The 27,226-nt window shown below is 37.3% G+C and overlaps 7 protein-coding genes across 7 annotated transcripts; 3 read left to right on the top strand and 4 right to left on the bottom strand.

Annotated features, from left to right (window-relative positions):
* On the top strand, nt 1-26,017 carry LOC101299453 ((3S,6E)-nerolidol synthase 2, chloroplastic/mitochondrial-like). The gene is made up of 9 exons (XM_004293432.1): nt 1-96; nt 189-444; nt 558-936; nt 1,028-1,246; nt 1,336-1,474; nt 1,597-2,157; nt 17,465-17,476; nt 25,093-25,097; nt 25,995-26,017. The coding sequence occupies exons 1-6, from the start codon at nt 64-66 to the stop codon at nt 2,134-2,136; spliced, it is 1,566 nt and encodes a 521-aa protein (XP_004293480.1). The 5' UTR covers nt 1-63; the 3' UTR covers nt 2,137-2,157; nt 17,465-17,476; nt 25,093-25,097; nt 25,995-26,017.
* On the bottom strand, nt 2,359-3,612 carry LOC101306601 (pentatricopeptide repeat-containing protein At3g13160, mitochondrial-like). Its single transcript, XM_004293534.1, has one exon. It carries the CDS (start codon nt 3,574-3,576, stop codon nt 2,440-2,442), a length of 1,137 nt encoding a protein of 378 aa, XP_004293582.1. The 5' UTR covers nt 3,577-3,612; the 3' UTR covers nt 2,359-2,439.
* On the top strand, nt 4,603-5,602 carry LOC101293381 (transcription factor DYSFUNCTIONAL TAPETUM 1-like). The gene is made up of 5 exons (XM_004295355.1): nt 4,603-4,821; nt 4,900-5,082; nt 5,174-5,350; nt 5,418-5,493; nt 5,541-5,602. The coding sequence occupies exons 1-5, from the start codon at nt 4,603-4,605 to the stop codon at nt 5,600-5,602; spliced, it is 717 nt and encodes a 238-aa protein (XP_004295403.1).
* On the bottom strand, nt 6,858-7,963 carry LOC101294829. The gene is made up of 2 exons (XM_004293577.1): nt 7,505-7,963; nt 6,858-7,408 (listed from the first exon to the last, which is right to left on the bottom strand). The coding sequence occupies exons 1-2, from the start codon at nt 7,929-7,931 to the stop codon at nt 7,353-7,355; spliced, it is 483 nt and encodes a 160-aa protein (XP_004293625.1). The 5' UTR covers nt 7,932-7,963; the 3' UTR covers nt 6,858-7,352.
* LOC101293080 lies at nt 8,845-9,813 on the bottom strand. Its single transcript, XM_004295354.1, has one exon. It carries the CDS (start codon nt 9,811-9,813, stop codon nt 8,845-8,847), a length of 969 nt encoding a protein of 322 aa, XP_004295402.1.
* Nucleotides 18,181-21,062, top strand: LOC101299934 (transcription factor bHLH113-like). The gene is made up of 8 exons (XM_004293512.1): nt 18,181-18,450; nt 18,583-18,643; nt 18,812-19,424; nt 19,516-19,650; nt 19,773-19,838; nt 19,983-20,048; nt 20,148-20,198; nt 20,547-21,062. Exons 1-8 carry the CDS (start codon nt 18,276-18,278, stop codon nt 20,700-20,702), a joined length of 1,323 nt encoding a protein of 440 aa, XP_004293560.1. The 5' UTR covers nt 18,181-18,275; the 3' UTR covers nt 20,703-21,062.
* Nucleotides 24,049-27,066, bottom strand: LOC101301946 (flavoprotein WrbA-like). Its single transcript, XM_004293441.1, has 4 exons — nt 26,854-27,066; nt 25,658-25,751; nt 24,679-24,941; nt 24,049-24,575 (listed from the first exon to the last, which is right to left on the bottom strand). The coding sequence occupies exons 1-4, from the start codon at nt 26,874-26,876 to the stop codon at nt 24,341-24,343; spliced, it is 615 nt and encodes a 204-aa protein (XP_004293489.1). The 5' UTR covers nt 26,877-27,066; the 3' UTR covers nt 24,049-24,340.
* Between the last annotated feature and the right edge of the window lie 160 nt (nt 27,067-27,226).

Genomic DNA, 27,226 nt, shown 5'->3' with positions numbered 1-27,226 from the left:
ACTTTTCAAAGATGGGGCGTTGCCGAAGATAGCTTGCTTTCCAGTTCTAGTACTATAAAGCTGATGAACGTTGAAACCAAGCATACTAGAACTATGGTAAAATTCTTGGGGCTTTCTCCTACGTACATTTCTTCAATGAGGCTAGCTAGCTACTAAACAATAGTTAATTGACTGTGCCTTACTTGCAGGATGACATTTTTGTCCAACATTCTCGGAAGCTGGAACTACTCAGGAATGTCTTGAGGAATGCAGCAGAGGTAGATGCCCTTGAAGGTTTGAATATGATCGATGCTGTTCAAAGGCTAGGCATCGATTACCACTTTCAACGAGAAATCGACGCAATTCTGCACAAGCAGATGAGTATTGTATCTGCCTCTGATGATCTTCATGAGGTTGCACTTCGCTTTCGACTACTGAGACAACATGGTTACTCCGTGCCTGAAGGTAAGTTTAATCATACATACTATTTTTCGTTCACTAAGCGATATGAAACTATTTCATTCATAAACAGTTGTAAAACTTGTGTAGTAATACATATTTCTACGTGTTTGTTACAGATGTGTTTAACAACTTCAAGGAAAGCAAAGGAACGTTCAAGCAAGTTCTGGGTGAAGACATCAAGGGATTGATGAGCTTATACGAAGCTTCGCAGCTAGGTACAGAAGGAGAAGATACACTTGTTGAAGCTGAAAAGTTTAGTGGCCATCTGCTAAAGACTTCTCTGTCACATCTTGATCATCATCAAGCCAGAATTGTTGGAAATACATTGAGGAATCCTCATCACAGAAGCTTGGCCTCATTCATGGCCAGGAACTTTTTCGTTACTTCTCAAGCCACCAGGCCCAATTCATGGTTAACTTTGCTAAAAGAAGTAGCAAAAATAGATTTCAATATGGTTCGGTCTCGGCACCAGAATGAAATAGTTCAAATTTCCAAGTAAGTTTGACAATGACTCATCAGGACATTGATACCTAAATTCACACAGGAGATACAAAGTGTAATTATGTGTGTATTTTTGACATTTTAGATGGTGGAAGGACCTTGGATTGGCTAAGGAACTGAAATTTGCTAGAGATCAACCACTGAAATGGTACATATGGTCCATGGCAGTCCTAACAGATCCAAAGTTATCAGAGGAGAGGGTTGAGCTCACAAAACCCATCTCTTTTGTCTATTTGATAGATGACATTTTCGATGTTTATGGAACCCTTGATGACCTCTATCTCTTCACAGAAGCTGTAAATAGGTATATATGAATTATATGCGTCAGTGATGGAATATAATCAGACTTGTTACTAATTTATGATTGATCAACAAACTATTGCATACATACAGATGGGAAATTACTGCTATAGACCACCTACCAGACTATATGAAGATATGCTTCAAGGCTCTGTATGATATGACTAATGAATTCAGCTGCAAGGTCTATCAGAAGCATGGATGGAACCCCTTACAATCTTTGAAAATTTCGGTACATAACTATATATACAAACTGTGACTAATCTACCACATTTAACATGATTATCGTTAAAATCGTGAGCTTGCACTACAAGGTTTACATTGAGACCATTCATTCTGTAACTTCTGTTGCAGTGGGCGAGTCTTTGCAACGCATTTTTGGTGGAAGCAAAATGGTTCGCATCTGGGAAGCTGCCGAAGTCAGAAGAGTACTTGAAGAATGGCATCGTTTCTTCTGGGGTAAATGTGGTTCTAGTCCACATGTTTTTTCTCTTGGGTCAGAACATAACCAGAAAGAGCGTGGAGTTGTTGAATGAAACTCCAGCCATTATATCGTCCTCAGCAGCAATTCTTCGACTCTGGGATGATTTAGGCAGTGCAAAGGATGAGAACCAGGATGGGAACGATGGGTCGTATGTAAGGTGCTACTTAGAGGAACATGAAGGCTGTTCCATTGAGGAGGCACGAGAAAAGACGATTAATATGATTTCAGATGAATGGAAGAAACTGAACAGAGACCTGCTCTCTCCAAATCCATTTCCAGCAACATTCACATTGGCTTCTCTTAATCTCGCAAGAATGATCCCCCTGATGTATAGCTACGATGGCAACCAATGCCTTCCATCTCTTAAAGAGTATGTGAAACTGATGTTGTATGAGACTGTATCAATGTAATTACTAATAAGACTACTGGAAGTGGAGTTGAACTTCAAAGGTGGTCAAGAGAAACAAGAAGCCTAAGCTGCATTACAAATTTATATTTGAGAAATAGTAAACTGAATAAAAATAAACATTGTCTAGCCATTATAGAAATTGGTATGTTACTAAGAATTCTTATCTGAAATAACAAAAATGAAAACTGAAAATTGATCACACTCTCACTTCAAAAGAGTTCCACGCTTACCCTACATGTTTGTGCTTCAAAACCAAATTAGAATTCAACATACAAAAGAGAGCAGCAAAAAGAAAAGAAAGGCCCTACTCGTCTGAAGGCAACTTCAAGTTAAAACGTTTGTAGGAATTAGTGTTCCCAAGTTTGACAAGTTCCTTTGCCTGCTCAATCATAGAGGCCTTAACCAGACCATCCACCACAGGCTGCAACATTGCCGCACTAGCAAGACGGCGCCTTTGGAAAATATCCTTGCAGAGCTCAAAACCATACTCCACATCCCCCTTCTCACAAGAAAAGGGAACAAGCATCTCGAAAGTCCATTTATCCGGAGCACAACCACTCTTCACTAGTTCACCATACCACCGCTTAGCTTCCTCCAAGTTCCCCTCACCCACAAATCCCTTAATCAAGGCATTGAAGCTAAACACATCAGGTTCCACTCCACTACTCCTCAACTCCTTAACCAATTCAGCCCCTTCTTTACTCCTCTTCTCCAAAGCCAATCCCATCAACTTGGCATTATAGCTCCTAATATCCGGAACAACATTCTTCTCCACCATTACACCCCATATCTTCTTAGCATCTGAAAACCGCTGATTCCCATACAAGCAATCCAAAATCGTGTTAAACGTGATCACATCCGGCTTCATACCCTTCTTCTCCATCTTTTCAAGCACCAAAACCGCGGAATCAAATGAACCCATCTTACAAAACGCCTTGATCAAAATATTGTAAGACACCAAATCCGGCTCAACAGACAACTTCTCCGGCACCTCCTTAAATATCTTCTCAGCCATATCAAACCTCTTGGAGTTCACGCACGCGCCCATAAGCGCGTTGAAGGACAGCACGGTGCGCACGCAGTTTCTGTCAGGCATTTCGTCGAACACCTTCTGGGCATTATCGAACATCCCGGCCTTTCCATAAAGGGAAAGGATTCTAACGGCGAAACCCTCGTCGGCGAAATCCGGGTACTTCTTCTGGTGCTCCAGCATTTCTTCGATGGCATTGAAGCGCTTGGCGGTGGCGAGGCGGCGGACAGTTTCTTCGTAAATGGGGCTTTTGGTTCGGAAGCGGTAGATCTCTGAGGACTCTTTGAACTTGTGGACGAGGCGTTTGAGGTTGCGTTCTCTGTAGAGGTCTTCGGAGATGGCTCTGATGCTCTTGGGTTTGGGCTGGGTGGCGGTGGAAAATGCGCGGCGGATGAGGCGGCAAAACGACATCGTTTTGGGAGGAGTGGGCGCTGTGGGGTTTTGGGTTTAAGGTGAGATTGTGCGAGTGTGCGAGCGAGACACTGAGCAGGGCGACCTGGGAGTAGAAGTTTTGCGGTAAATATTTTGGACTGGGTTTGGGCCGAAAGACACTATTGTGTTTGGGCTTTAAGATCTTTAGTAATTCATATATACGATAAGCCAAATCGATAATGAAATATGTTTAACCTTTTGTTCGTCCTGATCTTTGATCAATGAATGTAACTAACTATTTTTTTTCTTCAAAAAATAAAAATAAGTCGATAATGAAGTACGATGCGAGACTAAAATATGATACAGAGAAGCACTTGGGACACTAGTATCGTTTGCTCGGTTGTTTTAATGTAAGAGAATTATCATAATTAATACATGAAAAACACCATAATATATGGGATTTAGATGTGATGCAGATGTGTATAACATGTAAATCAATTGCGAACCATCCGATTCTGACCTTCGCTTATCATGTAAATCAATTTTGTTTGATATTATAAATCCACACACACACACTCACAAACCCAGATGCATAACATCCAAATATGTAGGGCAGTATTTTTATGATCTATATGAAGTTATGAACTATATGAACACTAGAGGGATATGTACATGTTTCTGTCAGATGTTCAAACTTGGAATCAAATAACAGGAAGACCATGACATATTTTTTTCAGTCAACAAAGACCAAAGACCATGACATGTAAAACCTGCACAATGCCTGATACTTTCCTAATTGAGAATCTTTCACTCTAAAAACTGCTTATTTTTTGTAATTTCGCTTAATCAAACCACACACAACGAAAATGAATTGTATCAGTTTTTCTCTTTCTCTTTCTAGTTAGTTAGTCTATAAAATATGAATTGAAGTGCCTGCGAGTTTTCACAATCGCAGCATCCCTCTTCACACACAAAATGGCATGATAGCCTTGTGAGCACGACATATATGAATTAGGGCCCCAAATCCCACTTTTGAAAATACTTGTTGACCATTATCTGAAAGATATGGAATTTGTAGGCTCTCCCTTGGATGAACTATACCTAAGTCCTGATCAACTAGAAGACAACAGCCGAGGAGGAAGGATGGGTCGAAGGAGATACAACGATGTAGTAGATGGACCTCCCATTTACAAATCCAAGAATCTGAATGCCGAAAGGAAGAGAAGGGCGAAGCTCAGTGACAGACTCCTCAAGCTACGCTCATTAGTCCCCATTATCACAAATGCAAGTACTCAAAACTTCAATACTAGCACTTGAAAAAGAAAAAAAAGATTCTAACGTTTCATTTCTTGCTTGTTTCAGATGAATAAAGCGACGATCGTTGATGACGCGATTACTTATATCTATGAGCTGCAGAAGGAGGTGAACATGCTTCAGGAACAGCTCTTTGAGATGGAAGCATTGTCTTCACTAGAGGTGCCGGAGCCAAAGCCGAGGAAAAAAGAAACTGATGCAGCAGAAGAGATGAAGAAATCTGGGATTCAGGTAAAACTGTAACAGTGTTCTGCATATATCATCTCATTGGAACATGGAAACTCTTCCACCTAGTTAATGTTATTGGTGATTTGATTTGCAGGCAGACGTTAGTGTGACTCAGATTGATGGGGACAAACTTTGGATAAAGGCGGTTTTCGCGAAGAAAAGAGGTGGATTTACCAAACTGATAGAGGCCATGACTGAGTTTGGGTTTGAACTCAATGATACCAGTGTCACTACCTCAAATGGAGCAATGCTTGTTTCTTCCTGGGTCACTGTAAGTACTGGAAAAACCTCCCAAACTAAGTACTCTTCAGTTGTGATTATTATTCATCTAAATGCAGGCTGAAAGGTTGCTTTGCACAATTGCACAGTTCATAATAGACATAGATGAATATAGCTTAATAGAACACATCGACTGTACTTGATGGATAATGTGAAGTTAACATCGATCTTATTACTTTCAGGGATTCCATTGCGATACGCTTCCAGTGCAGCAAACCAGGGAACTGATGCTGGACATCATTAATGGCATATAGCTAGACTGCTAGAGCTAATGGAAGTAATGAAGTACCATACAGTAGTACTCTATATTCATTTTCTTTTGAAGTTAATAGTCGAGCCTTTAGTACTTGGTATTTGTGTTTGGTTGGCAATTTGGCATATGCCAACCCTTGAAACTTGAAAGACACTTTTATGTAGCAATCTTGAATTTATATATTGATAAGGAAATGGCAGACTGTTTAATTCAGATGTTATAACTTGGTTAACAGTTTGAGACATATAAAACTTGATTACTTTGACTTCCGCCATATCGAAGTACAATTGAACAATAAAGAGTTGTTATTAAAACAAGGATGAAATATTGCTCAAACCTGCATGTTGAGGAGAAGGCAGAAGCTCGATGACAGGTTCCTCATACAAGGATCATCAGTACCGGCTATTACTGATGCAAGTACTCAAAGCCCTTGATTAGCACATATGTTAAACTGCGTATTAAGTATCCAGGAGCTGCAGATGAATGTGAACATCTTCCAGGACAAGGTTTTTGGGATGGAAGCAGCATCATTTGCTAGAGCGCTAGACAGAGCACATAGAAATAATGAAGGTTCATACTTCATACACACAAGACACACATTCATTTTGAATCAATCAAAGTAACAGATATCAGATTTAAGTTGCTTATAGTGTTAGTGGCATATAACGATCCTGGCGACAGTATTATGCAGCACTCAATTAGATGAATATATTACTAAAAAAGAAATGAGAAACTGTTTTGGATGGTTTAACTGGAAAGCAATCTAAATTACTGGTGATAAAGGTATGTGAAAACTCAGTGTATGCCAACAATAAGCCTCCCCTTGCTTCTTCTCAGCCTCCTTTCTTCTCTTCTTCTTGTTCCTCTTGTGAAACCCAGACACAAAGTCACTTCACAAACCAAATCGGACATCCGTAAATAAATTGAATCGTCAGGGTAATAGTGACATTTCATTTAAAGAATTTTTTTTTTACAGAAGATGACTGACTGAGAATCCTGCTATCAGGAAAAACTGAGAATACTGCTATCAGTGTAACCACAGAAAGAGCTCCTCTTGAATCAGACCCTCCAAGGCCGTTAAACACACCTCGAGGCGGCCCATCGGGTCGAGATAAATTTCAATTCTTCTTCTGTTGATGTTGATTGAACCCCAAACGTGTTGGTTTCAGATAAATTTCAAAGCACAAGCCAAGTTGGGACCAAAAAAACTAGACATAAAATCACAAGCAATACTCACAACCAGCATAAGGGAATGAACTCCAAGACTATTTCATTTGATTCCAAGTATCATACTCAGTATTCCTTTCATACAACCCAACAGCTTCTATGAACATTGAACATCAACCCTTATTTTTCCATCACTACAAGGAAAACACACCACAAAATTAAGAAGTTCAAAACTATCTGTCACTGAAAAGATCAGAAATCCAGTCTCTTCTCCCATCCTCCTTTCCAAGTCGGTAGACTCGAACCCAAATACTAACAGGAAATCCAAGTTCCAAAGTTCCAAGTTTCATGCTTGCACTGAAGACCTTAAGTATATGAAGCAAAAACCACACATAATAGATGAGAGCTAGTATCGCAAGCAACTACCACAACCAACATAAAGAACAGAATTCCAAAGTTCTATCATTTGATTCCAAATCTTCTTACTTTTTACAACCCTATAAGCTTCTATAAACATTAAGTTTCTATTTAATGCAAAAACAACCACACAAAAACAAAATAGACTGAAGTTCTCTCATCTTTGCGCCACAAATACATTGCTCATCACCACATCCTCCTTCACTGAAGCCCCTGCATCAATTTCAATTCTATCACACTCTAATCCAAATCAAGAACACCAATCTTTCCAAATTGGGGAACAAAGAAAGTTAATTAATTTGGATTTACCTTGAGGGTTACAAAGAGGAGGGACTTCAAAGAGAGAAAGAGAAAGCTGCTTATGGGCAACACCAATATCAAACAGAATCAAACCAGAAGATGGATCAATAACAGAGATCCCTTTGACTGGTAACCACAGAAACAGCTCCTCTTGGATCAGACCCTCCAAGCCATTAAGCACACCAAAGCTGAGATTGGCTCTGACTGTGTTGTCGAAGTAGACACGGTTCTCGAACTTGGCCATGCAAGAAGAGTCCAGATGGACCTCGAGGCGGCCCGTCGGGTCAAGATTGTAGGACTTGACGGTGTTGGGGAAGAGGCCGCCGGGGAGGCCTTGGCTTTGGAGAAGGTTGTGGAGAGATGAGGTGGCTGTTGAAGGAAGAACAAGGAGGAGGAGGAGAGAGAGTGCGAGCAAAGATGTGGGTGTCAGAGACATTGTGAAGGAACTCAGAAGGGACAGAGATGAGTGTCTGCGATTCTCACTTCTCTATGTTTAAGGTTTTTATTTCGGAAACTACGATGGGAAGGTAATTTATTTTTTTATTCTTTTTTGTTACGATGAGAAGGTAAATGAATTGATTGATAATATAGAAGGTCCAAAATTCACTCATTTATTACGAGAAAATATATGCTTGATTGACTCAAGAAGGTGAAGAATTTGGATCATTATCGGGTCTAGTTACATCATAAATTTTATTCTCTAGTCGATCATGATTAATTGAAAGTGAAGTTACTTGACATTACTATTGCAAATATTTGTAACTAGTTTCTTTGTTTAATCGCATTATCTAGCACTATTTTTGTATTTGGTTATAGTGTTACGAAAATGAGAGATTTATATGTCGAGAATTATAACAAATAAATTAAAATTTTCTTCCACCTTTGAATTTTCTCAAGTAACATTTCCATTAGAGATAATAGATCACTTCATTTTTTTTCTTTATTTTTTTTGACGCAAAGGCGATCACTTCATATTATGAAATATAAGTGAGCTTGTATTATAGTTCTCTGCAACACCTACACTGCTTGCAAAATGATAGTTTCCAATTTCCTACATAATTTTAATCAATTACTTTATAAGCAAGATGATGTTGATGAATTGTTAAGAGTGGTTTGGGGAAGCATTACAATCAAGTCACAACCATGCCCTAAGCATTGTCATTATCAGATCTAGGAAAATGCAATCCATCAACAATCCATTAGAAGCACTAAGAAAAAGATGTTTCTCAGAAAAAAAATATATATGTGACCAACACAATTATTCAAGTTACATCAAGATTAATGACCGGAAATGCTCCACTTATTCAGAGTAGAAAAGATGTGTCCAAATAAGTTGTGGTTTTGTACAATCATCTTCGGTAGTCTTCATACTCATAGTAAGTAGTTCTTTCTCCCATATAAGGATTGGAGCTCCCAAATAGATAATCTGCAGTTCCTTTCCATGGATCTTCACACGAAAATCGCTGGTCATTGCTTGACTCACAGTTTGATCTCTTCAAATCGCGAGCCAGGCAAGGCCAGTACCCAAATAGACTCTCACAAATGTCCATGGCTTCCAATCCATACCCACTAGGCACTTGATCATATAACCCTCTCCCACTTTCAAACCTAGAATCGTATACCTCACCTTGATTAGTCTTTCCTTGACTTTCAGTGTCATCCCCATTTTCTATTGCAAGTACCAGACTACCATTTTCTTTTGCCTGCTCCTCACTCTTCTCTTGCTGCTCATCTTCCTTACCCAACTGTACTGGCAGGCTCATTTCTGTGATGGGCTTTGCTGCTTGCTCGTCAGCAATTGCTCCATTACCACCAACACTAACAGGAACAATGGCGCCACTGAGATTAGAGGGTTTTGGATCAGGAGGAGACGACGATCCGCCGCGAGGATAACAAGTTTCATTTGAAGGTGGAAGGGGCTTGCCATACTGTGCATCAATGCTGTATCCACCGCCATAAGGTGTGGGATCATACTCGTCATAATCATCAATTTCAGGGTCATTAAACTCAGGGGATGAAACAGAGTAAGATATTAGAAACTGAGTCACACCAGTGTCATAACTCTGTTCATAGTGTTTTGGGGGGTCATATTGAATCGAAATGGGGTTGCTGTATGCAGAGGCAGAGTGGTAATTGGCATGATAATACGGAGTTGGGTTTGGATATTGATATTCAAGCAAGTTCTGAAAGCTGGGATCTTCATAGCTAGAATAAGAAATTGAAGCAGAATCATCAGGATTATGAGCATAAGAGGTTAGGTAATACTCACCCTGATACCCATGACCAGTATCATAGTAGCTGGAGCTGTAGTAGGCCATTTCTGGGATCAACTACATCAATTGCTTGTGGTTCCCATCCTTGCCTCCCACCCAAAGCTTATCTATTTGAACCATGAACTGTGAATTTACCCATGAAAGCTGAGAAATTTGGCTAGAAAGATTGGGTCTTTGGATTTAATTTTCGAGTCGTGCCACCATGTGGAGGCTGCACTAAAGTCAGTTGTTGATGGTGGCCTGTCTATGTCATTCATGGTCCCATTGAGAAAAATTGGGTCCAGTTGATCCAATTTTACTTCTGTTTGGGACATGGATGATGCTGTGGTTGCTAGAACAGTGCAAATGCAATTCACAGTGGAAGGAGAAGAATATACTACTTGTGATCAAAATCTTATAACAGCCAAGAAGAAAGTTTTGGCTTTCCAAGCTGGATAATGGTTCCAAAACATGAAACTTCCTCGGTTCCTTTACACTTCTTGGTTTCCATGACATCATTTGTCATAGTGATTAGCTCTTGTTCCTCTGGTATTTTTCTTGTTTCTTCATCTTGGGGCATATATTTTTTTGGTGAATGAGGGTCATTCCTATTGATGATTTGCTTACAATACTCTTCTGAGAATGTTTCACCCAAAGAAAATAGTAGAACAAACTTTACTGACGAAATACAGGAGCAATTAGAATTCCATATAGAGATATGTGAATGTTTTGCATCTGGATAGAAGGCAAATTGGATCCTTTCCTAGCCTTGGAAGGAGTTTAAAGTAATGGTGGTGGGTGAAAAAACTTTGAATGTGAAAACTGGATTGCATCTGCCCTATGATTATGATTCAAAACTCCTATATTCACTTCAATGCATCTGCCATATGTTTGTGATGTTGTATAAGGATTTCAAGTCTGATTATTGAAATATTGTATATTGAAATGATTAAATCCATCTGCAAAAAGTCAAAACCCTTGCAAAGTTGCAATTGCAAATCCCTTACTAAAAGGCCCAGTGATATAGAATGGCCCAGACAACGAACTTGAATAGTGGATATGACAGAAATTAATGGAGCCCAACTGGATTTGGGTTGAGCCCAATCGTGTTCAAAGTTCAAACCAAGGTCTTCACCAATAAAACGCGTGAAATAAAGTCCTACATCAACCATGGCAGCTGCGTTTTACAACATCTAAGCTAAGGTACTTAATTTTCTGAGTAACTACAAAGATTAGGTACCGAATTGCATCACTAAAATTGTCTGCTATAGTTGAGTTAATTATGAAAATCAAGAAAAGTCCTAACTAAGATACGTCAATGATAATTCAGTATCTTGAAAAAATATGAGGCTAAAGGGTTGTGTATGATCTTCGTGTTTATTTTATGGTTTTTGCTTGACCAAATCTTATTTATATTAGTTGTTGAAAAGAAACTTGCATAATGGAAGATATTATTAACCGACTAGACTATTGTTCCATCTTTTTTTCTTGCATGTTTTTGGGGTTGTCTTGATAGGATATGCATATTTGCCTCTCAATGCTCATCAACACATTTCCATGCCCATCTTCTCCTTTTTTGTTTATTTCATTCAAGTTACTGGAGTTTAACACAAGAACAAGGTGGTTCAAGTTTGAAATATGAGTTCCGATTCAGTTTAGGTTAGTAGGTACTTAACGATCACTAATTTGAATGAAAAATTTCATAAATGATTTACTCATATATACCAAGAGGTTACATGGTGGAGATGTTGATATGTGATTAAAAAGTTTGTCAAATTCCTCATCCCGACCCTCATATAAGTCACAATATAGTATATATTTTCTTCATTTCACATACATAATTCTCTAATTTTGATTGGAAATGAAGCATATACGTACCCCAACTAGCTTAAGGGAAAAAATGAAAGAAAGCAACGATCTTGCATGCATATATGTACTCGTTAATCTCAAAATTAAAGTCAATTATTAATATCATAGTTAGCTAATTCTGTTGTTTGATTCTTTTGCTTCCAATGTTGTCATGATTAAGAAAATTTGTATAGGTCGACTTAATTTTGGAACTTAATTCTTGGACGAAAGCAACATTGACCCTTATACAATACGACAAGCTAGCTAGGCCGGGGTGTCTCTACACAGATTTTGACTTGGTTAAATTGTTAACAAAAATGATGATACTGTCTAGCTCGATCGTCTTTTTCCCATTCTTGATTGATTTATCAACTGTCTAATTAACCCACATAATACAAAAAGCTGTTGTATGTGACTCTACTTGAATACCTGATAGTTTGATATTACAAGTAAACGTATGCATGCTAAGGAAAACTATTAGATATATAAAGGGCAAGTCACTTAACCATCCAACTTTCTTCACCAGCTACAAGAATGCAACTGTTTCCAATTTATATATTTGCCTTCATGTATTGTTCTTTCAAAGCAACCTAACCTGGGGATATCACTCTCGCTCGATCATATCTATATTATTCCTCTCAGCCTCTCTTATGGTCAGGAGTCATGACTATGGTGTTTGTTAAACATGTATTATTACTTGAGCTCATAAAGTTAGACTTGAGAACTAATTAAGTAGTGATATATATCAGATATAGGGAACAAAACAGACGTAAGAAAATTATGCATGTCTTTGGTTTTCATCGGAAACAAATAGAGCAAATTTGTGAAGTTAGAAAGAGCAGGTCCAACCCATCTCTGATCAACTCCATTTCACCATCCTCAAACAGAAAGAGCAGGCAGCATATATAGATAAGTTGATTCTTTAAACCATCTAAACTTGCTTCATGACCCAGGTATATATCTTAAAAATTGTCTCCATAATGTTCATCATGATATACATCAATTTACTTTTCGTGCACAAAATTATAATGAGACACTACAACAATATGGAGCAAATGCCACACAAGACCTTTAAGGGTGTTACAAATCACTTTTATGTGTGACATTTTCCTTCATACCCTACCAATACCCATACTAATACTCTCATTTACCACATTTAAGAGAAATACAACATCTCTAAAGGCCACACACCACACACCTTGTGTGGTCTTTGCTCCATTGTGTGGTCTTTGCTCCATATTGTTGTAGCGAGAAATTAACCAGCTGGTGCACATATATACATTACGAGTATGAAATGTTTGATATCAAAAATTGGAAATTAATTAGATTTAAGCGACCTAAATAATCACCTAGTCACTAAACATAATGATGGGATCAAAAGATTTTGTAGGATTTTGTAGGATTGCATGAAGAGCACGCATGGGACAAAGAGTGGCCCTTATTTAAATCAATGTCCTTATTGTTAATTAAGGATAAACATGGATGTTAATTAGTTTTAATCAAGAAAATAAGATCAAAATTAAGAAAATGAGTAAAGGACTCGATAATCATCCATCGCCAAGCTAGCTAGGGCCGGAGGAAGGAAGACCAACTTGGTGACGTGAAATAGCTAGTTCAACAAAGCCAATGATTAATCATGACTTGTCATTCTTTAGAATTAGGAGATCGATGGCCATCGATCACTTTAATTGGTGAAAAATGCATTACTAATATTTCAGTTGAATTATATATATTCAGACTCGTGCAAGTCAATCTTGATCGAACTACATTTTGGATACTCAAATGATAGAGAGTAGGTAAGGGCTCCAAATATTAGAACAACTATACATAAAGTATGTAACACCTATTAATTCGATCAGTTATATAAGATGAACAAGAAGTAGGAAATGAAACTAACTGCATAGTCTTGAGCTTTAATCACGTCGATCGATTTCTCATGCCATATCCGCATCTTTATGATATGCTTGCTTTAGGTGTTCTACTTAACTCGAAAAACATAATGTGGGATCATTGTTTGTCCCCAAATCATTAGTTAACATAATTCATGAATCCCCATTTCAAAGTATAATCACTGCCGCGCTGCCTCACCTAAAATTTGTTTGATGATTTACTTGGGATTCTTTTTAGTTTAAGCAATCGTCATCGACAAATGGAAAGTAGAAACTAGAAACGTTCATAATAAATGGAAAAAACAGGTAAAACAAATACAATATACATATAGTACTTGACCTTATGTTTACAAGTACACTTTATAATCAAACAAGGAGGATTTTGATCAATAATTTTGAACGACACATTCTCGAATATAAAACATTTACTAAATGTTAATTGAAAAGGAAAATTAAAAATGATACCATAAGAAGCACATACACGCATTTGAAAGAAAAGAATTAATAACGAATACTTTAAATGGTGTCTACGTACGTACAATATATAATTTAGTTTAATCTGAAGATCCATCAATCATGTACAATCCGACACAAACTATACCAAGATTCACAACATAAGTATGTGAAACTTATAACCTACGTACGTACAACATAGAAATATCATTTCTACATATATATCCTTCTTGGGGTGGAAGCTAGAAGAGAATGTTCATGTATATAAAACCAACAAACCAATATGGGACAATATGGACGGTTTGAAATATGGTGCGTGTTTCACTTAGTTTGGAGTTGACTCAAGAAGGGTGGGCAAACACGTTTAATTTACAAAGCAAAATGGTCCAACCTAGACTCGTGTTTTCTATATTCAACGCATATATGAATATAAATATGATAATCAGATAATAGTACCCTCAGTAGTGTTTACATGGTCAATAATTGACCAAAATATTTATGGTCAGTCACCGTTGGATTCCGTTGGATGTAAATTCGAGGGTAGAGATAATTATTTTTAAGTTGAATTGATTTGTTTTCAACTTTTAGATGTAAATCTAACGGTGACTAACCATGATGAATCTCTTTGTCAATTACTGACTATGTGAACACTATTTTGAGTATACCCTAGACTAAGTCCTTCAATTCCTTTTTTTCTTTTTTTTTTGTCGGATTAATATCATTTTCAAGGGTTCGTTTGCTAGGACATCCCCGTGGGGGGTTACTGTTCCTTTCCTAGGTCACATCTTTCCGTTGATGGGTCCAATCTGTCTTAGCCACCTCTTAATCTCTTTTGTCATCATGCACACCTCAAGATGACGCCAGCATGACCTCAATTTTCTGGTATAATTGTGTTATATATACACATGATAAAGTATTATCCATATATAACAAGTTCCGGCGTATACATACTTAGGTTAATAATCGATCGGTTTCATATTATTGCATGCATGGTTAAACCCAGCTTATCCATGCCAACTACTTATGGATATTTGGAGGCAAACTAAATTTGATATATAAAGAGATCGAGATCGAGATAGGATCAAAGCTAGGGTTGGAGAACAGTTGAGAAGGGGAGGATGGATTGATTAGTTTAGCTTAAGAACAAAGATATATATGATCGATCGGCGGTATATGGTAGAGAGTCACAAGATATGACATGAGCGTGAGGGTCCAAAGCGATCATTTTCTTTTCAGTAAAGGAACATTTTTTAATCAAGAGAAGACAATAAGAAAATCCCAAAGGGTTGGGATGGGGGTGACGCCCTAATTATTATTCATAACGTTTTTCTTTTCAACACTATATCAATCAAGAACATCAAGAACGTACGTGATCGATCGATAGTACTGTGTCGTCTCATTCTTACTCGAGTGCAAGAACTCGGGATTGGAGTTGTGAGTAGAGTTTTGTGGACATTTTGTCTTCCATTACTTTTCTGCACGAATATCTTCACGTACCACTCTACGGTCAAACGCTATGTACATATATAATATGTACGTACGTACGTTATTCTATGCATGTTGAACGCAATTTGAGTATCAAATCTTCTTATTTACAACTTCTTTCCTCAAATATAAAAAGTTTGTACATTTAATTAGGGTTTTAATAATTGAAATATATTTATTTCGAAGATTTCTATGAATTTCAACATTAAGCAGTTGAAACAGATCGATGGAGCTAGCTTAACCCTAACCAAGAAAGTCCTAGTTGAAAGCCGTCCATGTCAGTATCTAGTATGCAGATTTGCTGTAGAATTTTCCAACCGTAAGATCTGGTTAGTCGGAGATTCACTTCTGTGATTGGATGGGAGCTAGGTGAAGATAAATATGCCTTTCTTCTTTATTACCACCCCAAAAATAAAGTCGACGGGAAAAACTTCTCGGTCACTCTCCGCCTTTTGACTCTGGTAGGGCTTACCTAAGCTAAGAGAGGCCCAGGTGTACGTCTAATCACGCCGGCGTGCGCGCTTGGGTCCCCGGTTGACTCATCATCTTGTTTCTCCGACGACACGGGTCTTAAACAACCTGCACTTTCCTCTCTAAATTTAATCCAACACCGTCTTCCTCGACGACTCATCTGATGAATGAAGCTTCTGTTTAAGACTTTCTTTAATCAATTATTAGGTTCTTTCCTCTCTTTTCTTCTGAAAGATTGAGCTAGTTTGTTCAAGCATAAAACTAAGAGCAAGTATATCAAAGTAGTTGACCATTTAAAAGTCCATATTAGGTGATAGTCCACCATAAATATACCACATTAGCAATCTATATTTTCTATTATATGATTAATCTTACAACTGATACAGCTAAAACCAGAGCAATTCCACTCGTGTGTCGCTTACAAGGTTCTTAGATGATGATCGAGCTAGCTAGTAGAATCACTGTCATCAAAGGACTCGAAAGTCGAAACAGATCGATTATTGCTTCATTCCCCTGAAACTCATGGATCTGACCTAATTTGAGCGTTTTGAATTCAACTTCTTTTAACTTTAATTTGTTTTGCAGAATTTTGATGGTTAGTAACAGCCAAACAATATCTATCTTTGGCTTGTGAAGATTACGTTTTGCTTAGTTTGATTTTGATGTCGAAGTTGATTGATAGAAGGAATAATATTCATTCTGTACATGCATCATCATCAGGTGGTCCTTCGATCTCGGCATGAACTGGTCCTTCATCAGGGAATTATTTGCTGTAGAATTTGAGTTTCAGGGCATCCAAATTGGGAAATGTCGAACTCAATTCCATTAATTGTGCAAAAAAAAATTTCGAGGAGCACACAATTGCAAACAGTTTGTAGCTAGTCAAGTCCACACTACGTACTGCGCTAGCTACTCATTAACAACCCACCATTCGCTGACTTTAAAGAGTTTTAGTCTGCTTAGAGCCATCGATATTCTTCCTTTCATCAATCAATTTCCTTATAAGTCCCAAACTTGTTGGCTTATGAGTCTTATCCTTTTGATCTTTTGGTTGACGTACATCAACTGCGATTAACCATACGAAACTTCAAGTAATGTTGTCCAATCACCTCATTGGGTACATTACTTTGCATCTATAATATATGATACATTTAGAGGGAATAAATCTCACTGTATGTTAGTATATATATCATGCTAGCTACTTGACTTTATTACCATTGTCGATAATAAATAATAATTTAGGCTTCTTTTAAAGGACTGGTGCGGCTGTCCTTAAATCTTGATTACTGAAACGTTAACGTGAAAAATACATAGATTAACCATACGAAACTTCAAGTTATAAGGTTGTCCAATCACCTCATTGGGTACATAACTTTGCATCTATTATATGATACATTTAGAGGGAATAAATCTCACTGTATGTTAGTGTGTGTGTATATATATCATGCTAGCTACTTGGGTGTTAATTACTTAGAGAATTAATACTTCTAAATGAAAAGACTAGTTAGTGTATCTAAGAGGCACTCTATTACAATTGTCGATAAAAAATAATAATAGATTTCTTTTAAAAGACTGATGCGGCTGTCTTTAAACTCTGATTAATGAAACCATAAAATAATACAAATTAAGAGCATCTCGAACAGTTGAATTGTTTAATATTTTCTTATTAAGTGTCAACGTGAAAAATACATATCTCGAATAGCAAATTAAATCTCTATGAAAGCGTAACACATGATTATACACATATATACCCCCCATGTCCCTTGGTCCTAACCTTTTAAGATTTAAGATCTATTCTGAAACCCAACATTGAATTTCGACCGTCTGATTATAATAAGGACAATGTTTAAAAAGTGAGCGTTATTCCTCCAAAACAGTGACTCGGGGAGTCTGAAAATACCGACTTCATCATCATCCGACCACCACATCGCTTTATTCACAAGGAATACCAGAAATTTTCAACACGAACATCATACAACACAGAATATATAAACCCATAAACAATATATAAGTATATAACAGTATGGAAAAACAAAAGCAAAGCATAAAAAAAATAGAAGCGGATAAAATTGGAATAACCAAAACTACACCTTATTAATAATTAATCGAAAGCTCACAGAAAAAAAAAATTCGATTCAAAATGCCCTCTCTCATTTGTCCAATCATCAATCCTCTTTCAAAAAAAAAAAATGTCAACCGGATTCCTGTAAAATAATTCTCTTCTGTCCGTAGTACCCCTAACCGTTCGATATATAAATCCAACTTTGCAAGTCACAAAGGCATCATATATTTCAGCTTTGCTTACATATTAAGAGGAAAGAGCAAGCGTCGTGTACGTACTCAGGGATTTTATTAAGCGGTAGAGAATTGAGTATTAAGTTTATGGCGGAGGAGTATCAGGGCGGGATTTGCGGTGGCAACTGGTGGAGCACTGCATCGAGACATGCGCTCGTGGCGGCGGCGTCGCCGTGTTCAGTAGGTTTCAATGATCATATGGGGAGCTTTGGCTGTCCCAACGACATGGACATGATCAAGTCGTCAAGGTCTACTTGTGGCGGTGAGATTAATATTAAGTCATCAGATGTAGTCTCGGTTAGAACCGATCATGATCAAGATCATGATGTTCGAAACCTTCATGAGAATTCTGATATTTCTGCAACTACTGATCGTTCAACCTTGCAAATGATAGGCTTTGGTCTTAGTTCATTGTCGTCCACAGTGCCCTCAGATTTGAACCAAGCGTTGCTCCTGTAAGTAATACTAGTTTGCTATATATAACTTCTTCTCTTACAGATTAATTAGTCAATACGTTAATATTCCCATAAATCCCCTACAATCTTAATTTGCAGGATTCGAACTTTCTTTTTCTTGTTTAGATTCAATTAATCAGATTCTATATTTCACTTGTTCTTTTGCAGTCGCAGTGGTAGTGGAAGAGGTGAGAGCAACTTTCATAATTCTATGCTCCCAGAAGCAATGGGTTCTTTCAAGCAGCCTATGAATAATCAAGATTTTTCATTAGACCAAAGCAGCTCCTCCTCTGGGTTTCCTATAACCTCATCATCAGCTAATAATTCTTACGGCAGTGGCGGCTTCCCTTCACAATTGTTGCAGAATTTGTATGATCCGGAAGAAGTAGTTGTACCCCAACCACAGCTACAATCACTATTCAACAACGGCTCCTCATCCATGAGTTATTCTTCAGCTGAAAATTATGGCACACTTGGTTCCAACGCTTTATTATCATCACCAGCTTCTACTACTACATGTTGGCCTAGGTACTCTCCCAGCTGCCTAAGACCTTCACTGCAGCCAACGCAACAACAACAACCCGTAGGAGGCAGTGGTGGTGGCGGTGGATTGCAGTTTTCGAATATCAATACACCATTCTGGAATACTCCCGCGGCCGCTCTAAACCATGACATCCGATCAACTGGTCTTTTTCCCTCCCTGTCACAGTCACAATATACAGCACCTACTGCAGCAGCTTATGATGAACATAAACCCATTACTTCCGGTAACTTCACTAAGGTGAATATATAGTCAATTTCCTCGTGATGACTACTAGTATTGATTAGCTAGCTAGGGTTCGAGGATAATCATTTAGATGTTGAAATTTCAGGCCAACACTAATGAAGATGTTCAGGACTCGAGCTCCAGTACCGTCAAGAAAAGCGGCAGCAGCTTCTGTAGTAGCACTGAACCCGTATTCAAAAGAGCTCGGATTGAAACACCTTCCCCATTACCAACTTTTAAGGTTGAAACCAAACTTTCCGGTGATCGAGTTTTTGTTTTTCTAATTTGAATTCCTTGACAGAGCTGTTTTTAGTTTTCTTTAATTCAAAGCTTAATTTGTTAACTGGGATGATGATTAATTAGGTTCGGAAAGAGAAGCTAGGGGACCGGATCACAGCTCTCCAGCAATTGGTTTCGCCTTTCGGAAAGGTGATGTAGTTTTGGAGTTTTCTGTTCTATCTCTTCTGCTTTTTCAAGGACTAGTACATTACATTGAGAAAGGAAAAAAACTTTAATCTGTTAAATAAAATGTAATTATAACTTACCACCATTCCTTCTGTTCCTTTTCTTCAGACTGATACAGCTTCTGTCCTCCACGAAGCTATTGAGTACATCAAATTCCTCCACGATCAAGTCGGTGTATGTTTCTTATTAATTTCGGTAATTTTTAGAATAATTAGATCATTCGAAACTACTAAACCCTAGCTAATGAATCGCCTTCTCTTCATGTAATTTCAGGTTTTAAGTACTCCATATATGAACAATGGAGCTCCAATCCAACACCAACAGGTAATAATTAAGGTTGCATTATTTCATCTTTGTCGATCGTAGTATGTTTCAATATATGAGTTCATTTCAGCATTGATGATCAAAGTCATCAAACTAAGCAAACATATACATATTCGCTATGATTTTTTCTTTCTACTATACAACAAATTATGGTACCAATCTCACTGAAATGAAAAGCCTATTTCACTCTCTCTTCATATTCCAATATGTATAGTTCACGCGTACCTCAACAACACGAGTTGCTATGCAAATCGTTAGTCTAAACTTACCTAAAAGCCAATTTACTTCGAAAACGTACATTCATGTAGCGAAAACCGTCTCATCGACTATTCTATTTCAAATTTACAGGGTTGTGATAAATTGAAGGAGGGGGAACAAGGAGGAAAACAAGATCTACAAAGCCGAGGATTGTGCTTGGTTCCGGTTTCAAGTACATTTCCGGTTGCTAATGAAACCACGGCCGACTTTTGGACTCCGACATTTGGAGCAACGACTTTCAGGTGATCCATCACAGGTGATCAAGAAGAGGCCGGCGCGGCGGAGCCAACTTGATCAGGAACCAGTTTAAGTTTTCTACTAAGGAATTTACTGCATGTCTTGTAAGTAATTAAAGACCAGAGACGCTAAAAGTACTTAGTTAATTAGTTAGATCAGGGTGGGGGGGGGGGGGGGGGTTTGGGAACAGGAACAGGTGCTAAATTTAGCGGAAGGTGTTGACATTAGTTTAATTAGTAGTTGTTAATTTTTGTTAACAATAGCTGAATTTAGCAGATGGGGTTCGATAAACTGCCCTTTTTGTTCCTGTTCATGTGTTAAGTTGTCAGCTAGGGCTGGCAGCACCACCTTTGTATTATTATCTCAGAGGAAAAGAAAAAAGATGAAATAAATTAAGAGATTATTGTGTACCTATTTGATCTTCGAGTGGAGCTTATTTGATTGGCGTTTCTCACTTTTTTTTTTTTTTGAATTTTGTTTATTTTTTGTATGATTGGAATTTTTGTGGTAGTGGGAAGTCAGAGGGCGGCCCATTGTGTTCTTCCAGCTTTTAGGGTTTGCTTTCTTTCTTTCTGGTCATGACTACTCATCATCACAGATCAGATCACAGATAGAGATGTTTGTGCATGCGCGAGTGCATGTCGATCTGTCTTTGCGCGCGTGAAAAACATAATGCAGTATTAATTATCATCATGTAATTAACCTAGAAGATCGATGATCGAACATATATAATTGATCATTCCTTTGCTATGTCTTCGATGATCGAGAGCTTACTGATTCTTGTAATGTCTGGTAAATAATAATACAAGGCTATATAGGTTATCTTATAGATTAGCTCAACAAGTTTCTAACCTGAGTTAGATATAGTTCTATATTGTGTGAGTTGTTATGTATATCTATGATCAATTAGGGGGATCACATTTTTAATCTATAAATTAATAATCTTAAAGGACTAATTTTATCATTCGATTAACAAAATGTAAAGTAGCAAAGTGATAGAAAATTAGAACGTGATTAGGATTTTCGTGATTAGAACGTATGTAAATTGATTTTCGTTGTATTGCATCTAACGTTTCCCATGAAGAAATAGGATGTTTTCATATCGCTCAAAGCATGAACAAATATGAGACGGTTATTATGAGTACTCTAAATTGGAATATGAAAGAATTGTTGGATCTTGATTCTCTGCTTGGATTTATATTATTTAGATTTGCTTGGATGTCTTATAACTATTATATGAAATAAGGATAACATAAGAATGACATGGCCTTAAATTGTTTGTACTCAATCCAATTATCTAAATGTTAGAAGTCATCTAAGCAAATTAAAACAACTTAAATCTAAGTAGAGAAACCAAATTCAAGATGTCTATACATATGTAAAGATGGTAAATCTCTGTTAGAGAGCAGCTACCAATGTCTCTGTTATGACATATTATCCCATAGAGACCTTACAAATTTGTAAGATCCAATTATTTATAGAGAAGAACGAGGTAGAAAATACCACCAAATTAAGAGCAGGTATGAAAATCAGCTCCTCAAAAAACAACACACAGAAGGGGAAAGCGGAAAACCATTCATCTTTTTTGGTCAACAAGAAAACCATTCATCTAATCAACAAGAAAAAATAACAGATCATCAAGAAAGTGTTAATTCGTTCAATTTCCCCAGCTAACTTCTATAAGCGTACGTCCATGTACATATGACGTATGAAAATCCAAAAAAGATAGAAGATATCTTACCAGTCATTGTTCTTGATGTTATATACTTTGAACAAATTCCAAGTTTAAGATATGATCGAATTCTATACATATAAAAGTTCCTGCATATATTAGACCAAAGCTTAATGATAGAAACACCAAATCAACTGAAGAGCCTAGCTAATCAGATCTGCAAAAACTAGCTATATTTAGCTTACTGTTGAAGAATCCCTTTAACTTCAAAAGCTAGAGATGACTAATCATGAGGGAAAGAAAAGAAAGCTACTTTAATGGTTAAAAACGATCTGTTTGATTAGTATCTCCTGGCGCTCACTTTAATTATTATCCATCTTATTTTTTTTATGACTTGTGAATTGATCGACCGAAGGGTGGCATGCATACCCTACTGTGAAGTGTGAAGCATCAGGATCAGTACCATTGGCTCTCTTTGGGGTATACTCCATGGAATTCAATTCTAAATTCTTGATGTTCTTGAGCTTTGCTGTGTATATTTCATATGGTTTACTTATAAACATGAAAGGAATACTTAAAAGGAAAGCATCTAGGAATCATTGTGTTGTTAAAATAAAGCAAATGTATGACCCCCAGCAGTTACAGTATTGTATACTTTAATAGAAAGATCGATACTTCTTTTTCTTGTTCGGGCTAATCAATAGAGGGATCAAAACACACTATTTTTGTCTTCTGCTTCAAGTTTTCCAGCTTAAAGCCATATTTCTTTCTGCAACTTTGAATCGTTATCTTTCAGCCATTCACAAACACTATAATAAGCTTACCTAATAACCTAGCTCTTAAGAAACTGGAATTTGGAATTTATCACCCACTATATATACAATATTCATTTTTGTTCGAACCCAAGCTAGGTGAGATCGCTAGGCTCTCTATATGGATGAAAAGATAACCAAGATTCAGCTAGAGTTAAGGGGAAGCTAGCTAGGGGTTTCAAGTGGTTGATATGAGGACCCAAAACTTTTTGGATGTTGGGGAAACTCTTTTCTTTGTGCTCACTGCTCATTAGATGATCATGATGATCTATGATGGTAGAATGGGGATGATACAAGGAACTTCCGTCCAAAATCTATCCTCTGAAGCTATGATGAACTTATTTGATCGAGATGATAAGATCACCTGGACCACTTATCATGTTGATATTCTACAATATATATATATATATATATATATATATATATCATGGAGCAAGTTTCTGTACAGGTCTGTATGCGTAAATGTTTCACCGTAAATCTAATGAGCCGACAGATCTAATTGGGAAAATTTTCCTCCAGTTTGCCGCTCCAGTAGAAAGCTCATATACATACAACATTGTCTGTATCTCCATATATATAAGAGACTCCCCTAGCTAGCCAATGCTCCACCCAAGTTACATATTAGTTGTCTGAGATTGTCATATTAGACATCATCATCTCAGGAGACATCCGTCTTGTATTCAGATTCAAAGGAATATTTTGTAGCGTTCATTCAGTATTGATCTGTAGTAGTTTTTGCATAATTCATAATTGTACGTGAATTCAGATGAACATGTTGTATCGTTGGCCTTTCTGACCATGAGAGTATATGAGAAGTGTAGCTGCTTTGCCAGCTAACATTTTCTTAACACTTTCTTACGCAGCAGTCCATCTTTCAAAACCATCGTTGGGCTTCCTAGTTGAGAATAATGTTTCAAAATACTTGATCATCAACTTACAACAAGCAAGCGGATTGGGACACAGGCAAACCATGTACTCTATAGAGAGAAATGGGCTTTATACCTTGAGACGAATTATACAAACTTCAATCTTTAATAATATTGTGACAACATATATATATTCAACAAAGCACAGAAGTTATTTTGGAAAGTGAAATTCTGCCATGGGATTCAAGTAATAACAAAGAAAATGTGCATGTATAGAGTAATAAATAGAGTTCATAGTCAAGCAGTAGTCCCCTTAAGCTTCTTGGCAATGCTTGCAAAGTACTTTCCCTGGTGGAAAGCTTGCTGTAGTTCGAGTTCAGAAGGTTGTCTTGTGCCGTCACCAGCAAAAGTTCCTGCACCATAGGGGCTGCCACCCTTGATCTGCTCCATCTCAAACATGCCAGCTCCAAATGTGTACCCAATTGGCACAAACAACATTCCATGGTGTACAAGCTGAGTGATAGCTGTCAAGCTGCATACCAAAAATCAAACTCAAATTAAGACTTACTAAACTGCAATGCATCAAGAGAGCTTACAGTAACAGAGAAGCAATAGTTGTTTAGAAGAAAACTGACGCGGTAGTCTCTTGTCCACCTCCTTGAGATCCAGTGCTATAGAAAATTCCTGCAGGTTTGCCTGCTAGCTGTTGTGACCTCCATAAACCTCCGGTTGCATCTAAAAATGCTTTGAACTGTGCAGCCATCATTCCGAATCTAGTAGGGAATCCAAATAGTAAACCATCGGCATCAGAAAGATCATTGGGTGCAATAATAGGTACTTCGCTCTTTGGAGGTGCACCCATCTTTCCGAGAACCTCATCTTGCAGTGTTTCTGGTACCTGTTAAGGGAACAGTAGGTTGAATCAGGCAGTCACATTCAAGAAAAACTGATATCCTTTTCAAACAACGTCCCAAATCACAGTGAATTAAGCAAGTCACTGAATAAAAGAATCTATTGTAATAAACCATTTAGAACACTACTCCACTCAGTAAGCGTTTACCAAAAACTCACATAATATTTCAATAGAAGGCAACACAGTGGGAGGTCGAAGCAATACAAGATAGTTAGGCTCTAAACATAATGACAGCAGACATCTTAACATCAATATAGACTTACAACAACCTATAATCAGCAAGAGAGCATCATGGTAAGAATTTCAACTTAAGCAAGGCCGCAAATCACTATAGAAATAGTCTCTGAGAAGGATGTTCACTTCTTAAATTACAGTCAGGGAGGGGAAAAAAGGAAAATCATTTCCTAATTCCTAACAGGATTAGTGTATGGTGTACCATATCAATCCTGAAAGCTTAGTCAGCAAGTAGTTAGGTCCTCAAAATCAAGGCCAGAAGTACAAAATACTTGGTAATACTGAGAATTCACTATTAGCTATATCTACTGGTAACTTCATAAAAAAAAAATTCACACAGATCTCACTTCATTGGAAATCTATGTTTTGAGAATAGCAGTCGAAAATGGCTAACAAATAGTTTATGCAGATTGTATTTAAAGTATACTAACTTCATAATATGAAGTGCGATCGATAAATTCTCACACCTGATATAGTTGAGCTTCTACTCCTTCCACAGATGCAGCTCCCTTTTTAATCTCTTCAGCCAGCTTCTCGACATGTCCATACATAGAATAGTAACTGCAATATGCATTAAGGATTTTTAAAATTAACCCAAATTGGTACAGGTATGTAAAATGTTATTTGAAAATCAATATTTTAGTCTTGCAATCTTATGGAAAGCAAAGTCAGGCCTAAGTATATAAAGATAAGAAACTATGTCATTTTCAATACATCAATAAGTTAAGGTAAGCTAAGCTTTCATCGACTGTGATGTCAAAACATAAAATTACTTTCCCACACGTATGGTTTGAGTGTTCAAAGTTTTCACAAATCACTGAAGAAATGCTTGACACTTCAGAAGCAAATCCAGAAAGGCAAAAAGACAAGAAGCGAGTGCCAAATTAAAATGCATGTCTACGCATACTGATAGAAGCTGACAGCAATATGGGCACAAGGAAGTAGTCTAAATAATGAGGCATTATTCTGGGACCACAAAAGGATCAAAAGCAGTGGCTTTACCTTTCAATGTTGGTTTTGGTTTTCTAAATTTTCTAAAAGGTAGGTCAGTTCTCACAATCACTTTCTAATCGTTGCTGGGTTAACATCATAATCCCACAATCTTTTTAAGTAATGGATAGGGATCTAAAACTCTAATAATTTCTACCCAAACAGTGGTGAAATTCAGTTCATAGCATCTCAAATCGCACAATATAACCAAAAAGAACAGAAATTTATAAAGGATTGTTTGATTTTCTGAACATAATATTGTGTATGCCAGAGGAATTCTCCTAAAGAATTGTTCTTTCTGTTCTAAACCACTCCAAAAACAGAGAGGGGAGGAACCAGAAGATGATTATACTCATTTTCTATAATAATTATTCATCCAAATAACAAGTTAATTGGGTTAAAATGCCCAATGCAAATTGAACACAATCTTAAACAAAGTACCAGTCTTTTCAATGACTCAACTCACAATTCACATTCCATTACATCCAAGAAGCAAACCGAACAAAACCCAGAAGTGTTATAGCTTTCAATGATCAAAGATCATAGTCACTTTAAGTCAATCAATGAAATAAAACCCAGAAATCAATCTATATCTCAAAGCACTATATCATATTAATCAAGCACTGAGAAAGAAAGAAAGAAAGAAAGAAAGAGAGAGGAGCAGAAGACTCACACAATGTAGACTTTGGTGGCCATTGATGCAAAATGCGTGTCTGTCTTTCTTTGGGTTTATGCGCTTTGTGCTTTGGAGCAATAAGAGGGGTATTGGAAGTGAATGGAAACTTTGAAACGAGGGACCCCTATTTATAATGAAGCGTAAGCCCTCTGTGTATTAGTGTATTACTTTACAATTAAGCACAATAATCACTTTACAAATATACATGGTATTTTGAGGTCATACCACACATCATTACTCCCTAATAGAAAAACTAAGGGAGTAAACATGAACAAGTTTTACATATTTATTTAGAGAACAAAACCTTGACTTTGACCATATCAAGCATTTCAGCACAAAGCCATAATCAAGGGTTTAATGCATCTCATTG

The sequence above is a fragment of the Fragaria vesca genome, linkage group LG3, assembly GCF_000184155.1.
Source record: "Fragaria vesca subsp. vesca linkage group LG3, FraVesHawaii_1.0, whole genome shotgun sequence".
In the NCBI taxonomy this organism is placed as follows: domain Eukaryota; kingdom Viridiplantae; phylum Streptophyta; class Magnoliopsida; order Rosales; family Rosaceae; genus Fragaria; species Fragaria vesca.
Note: the sequence above shows the minus strand (reverse complement) of the source record. Positions and strands in the feature narration are given on the sequence as shown.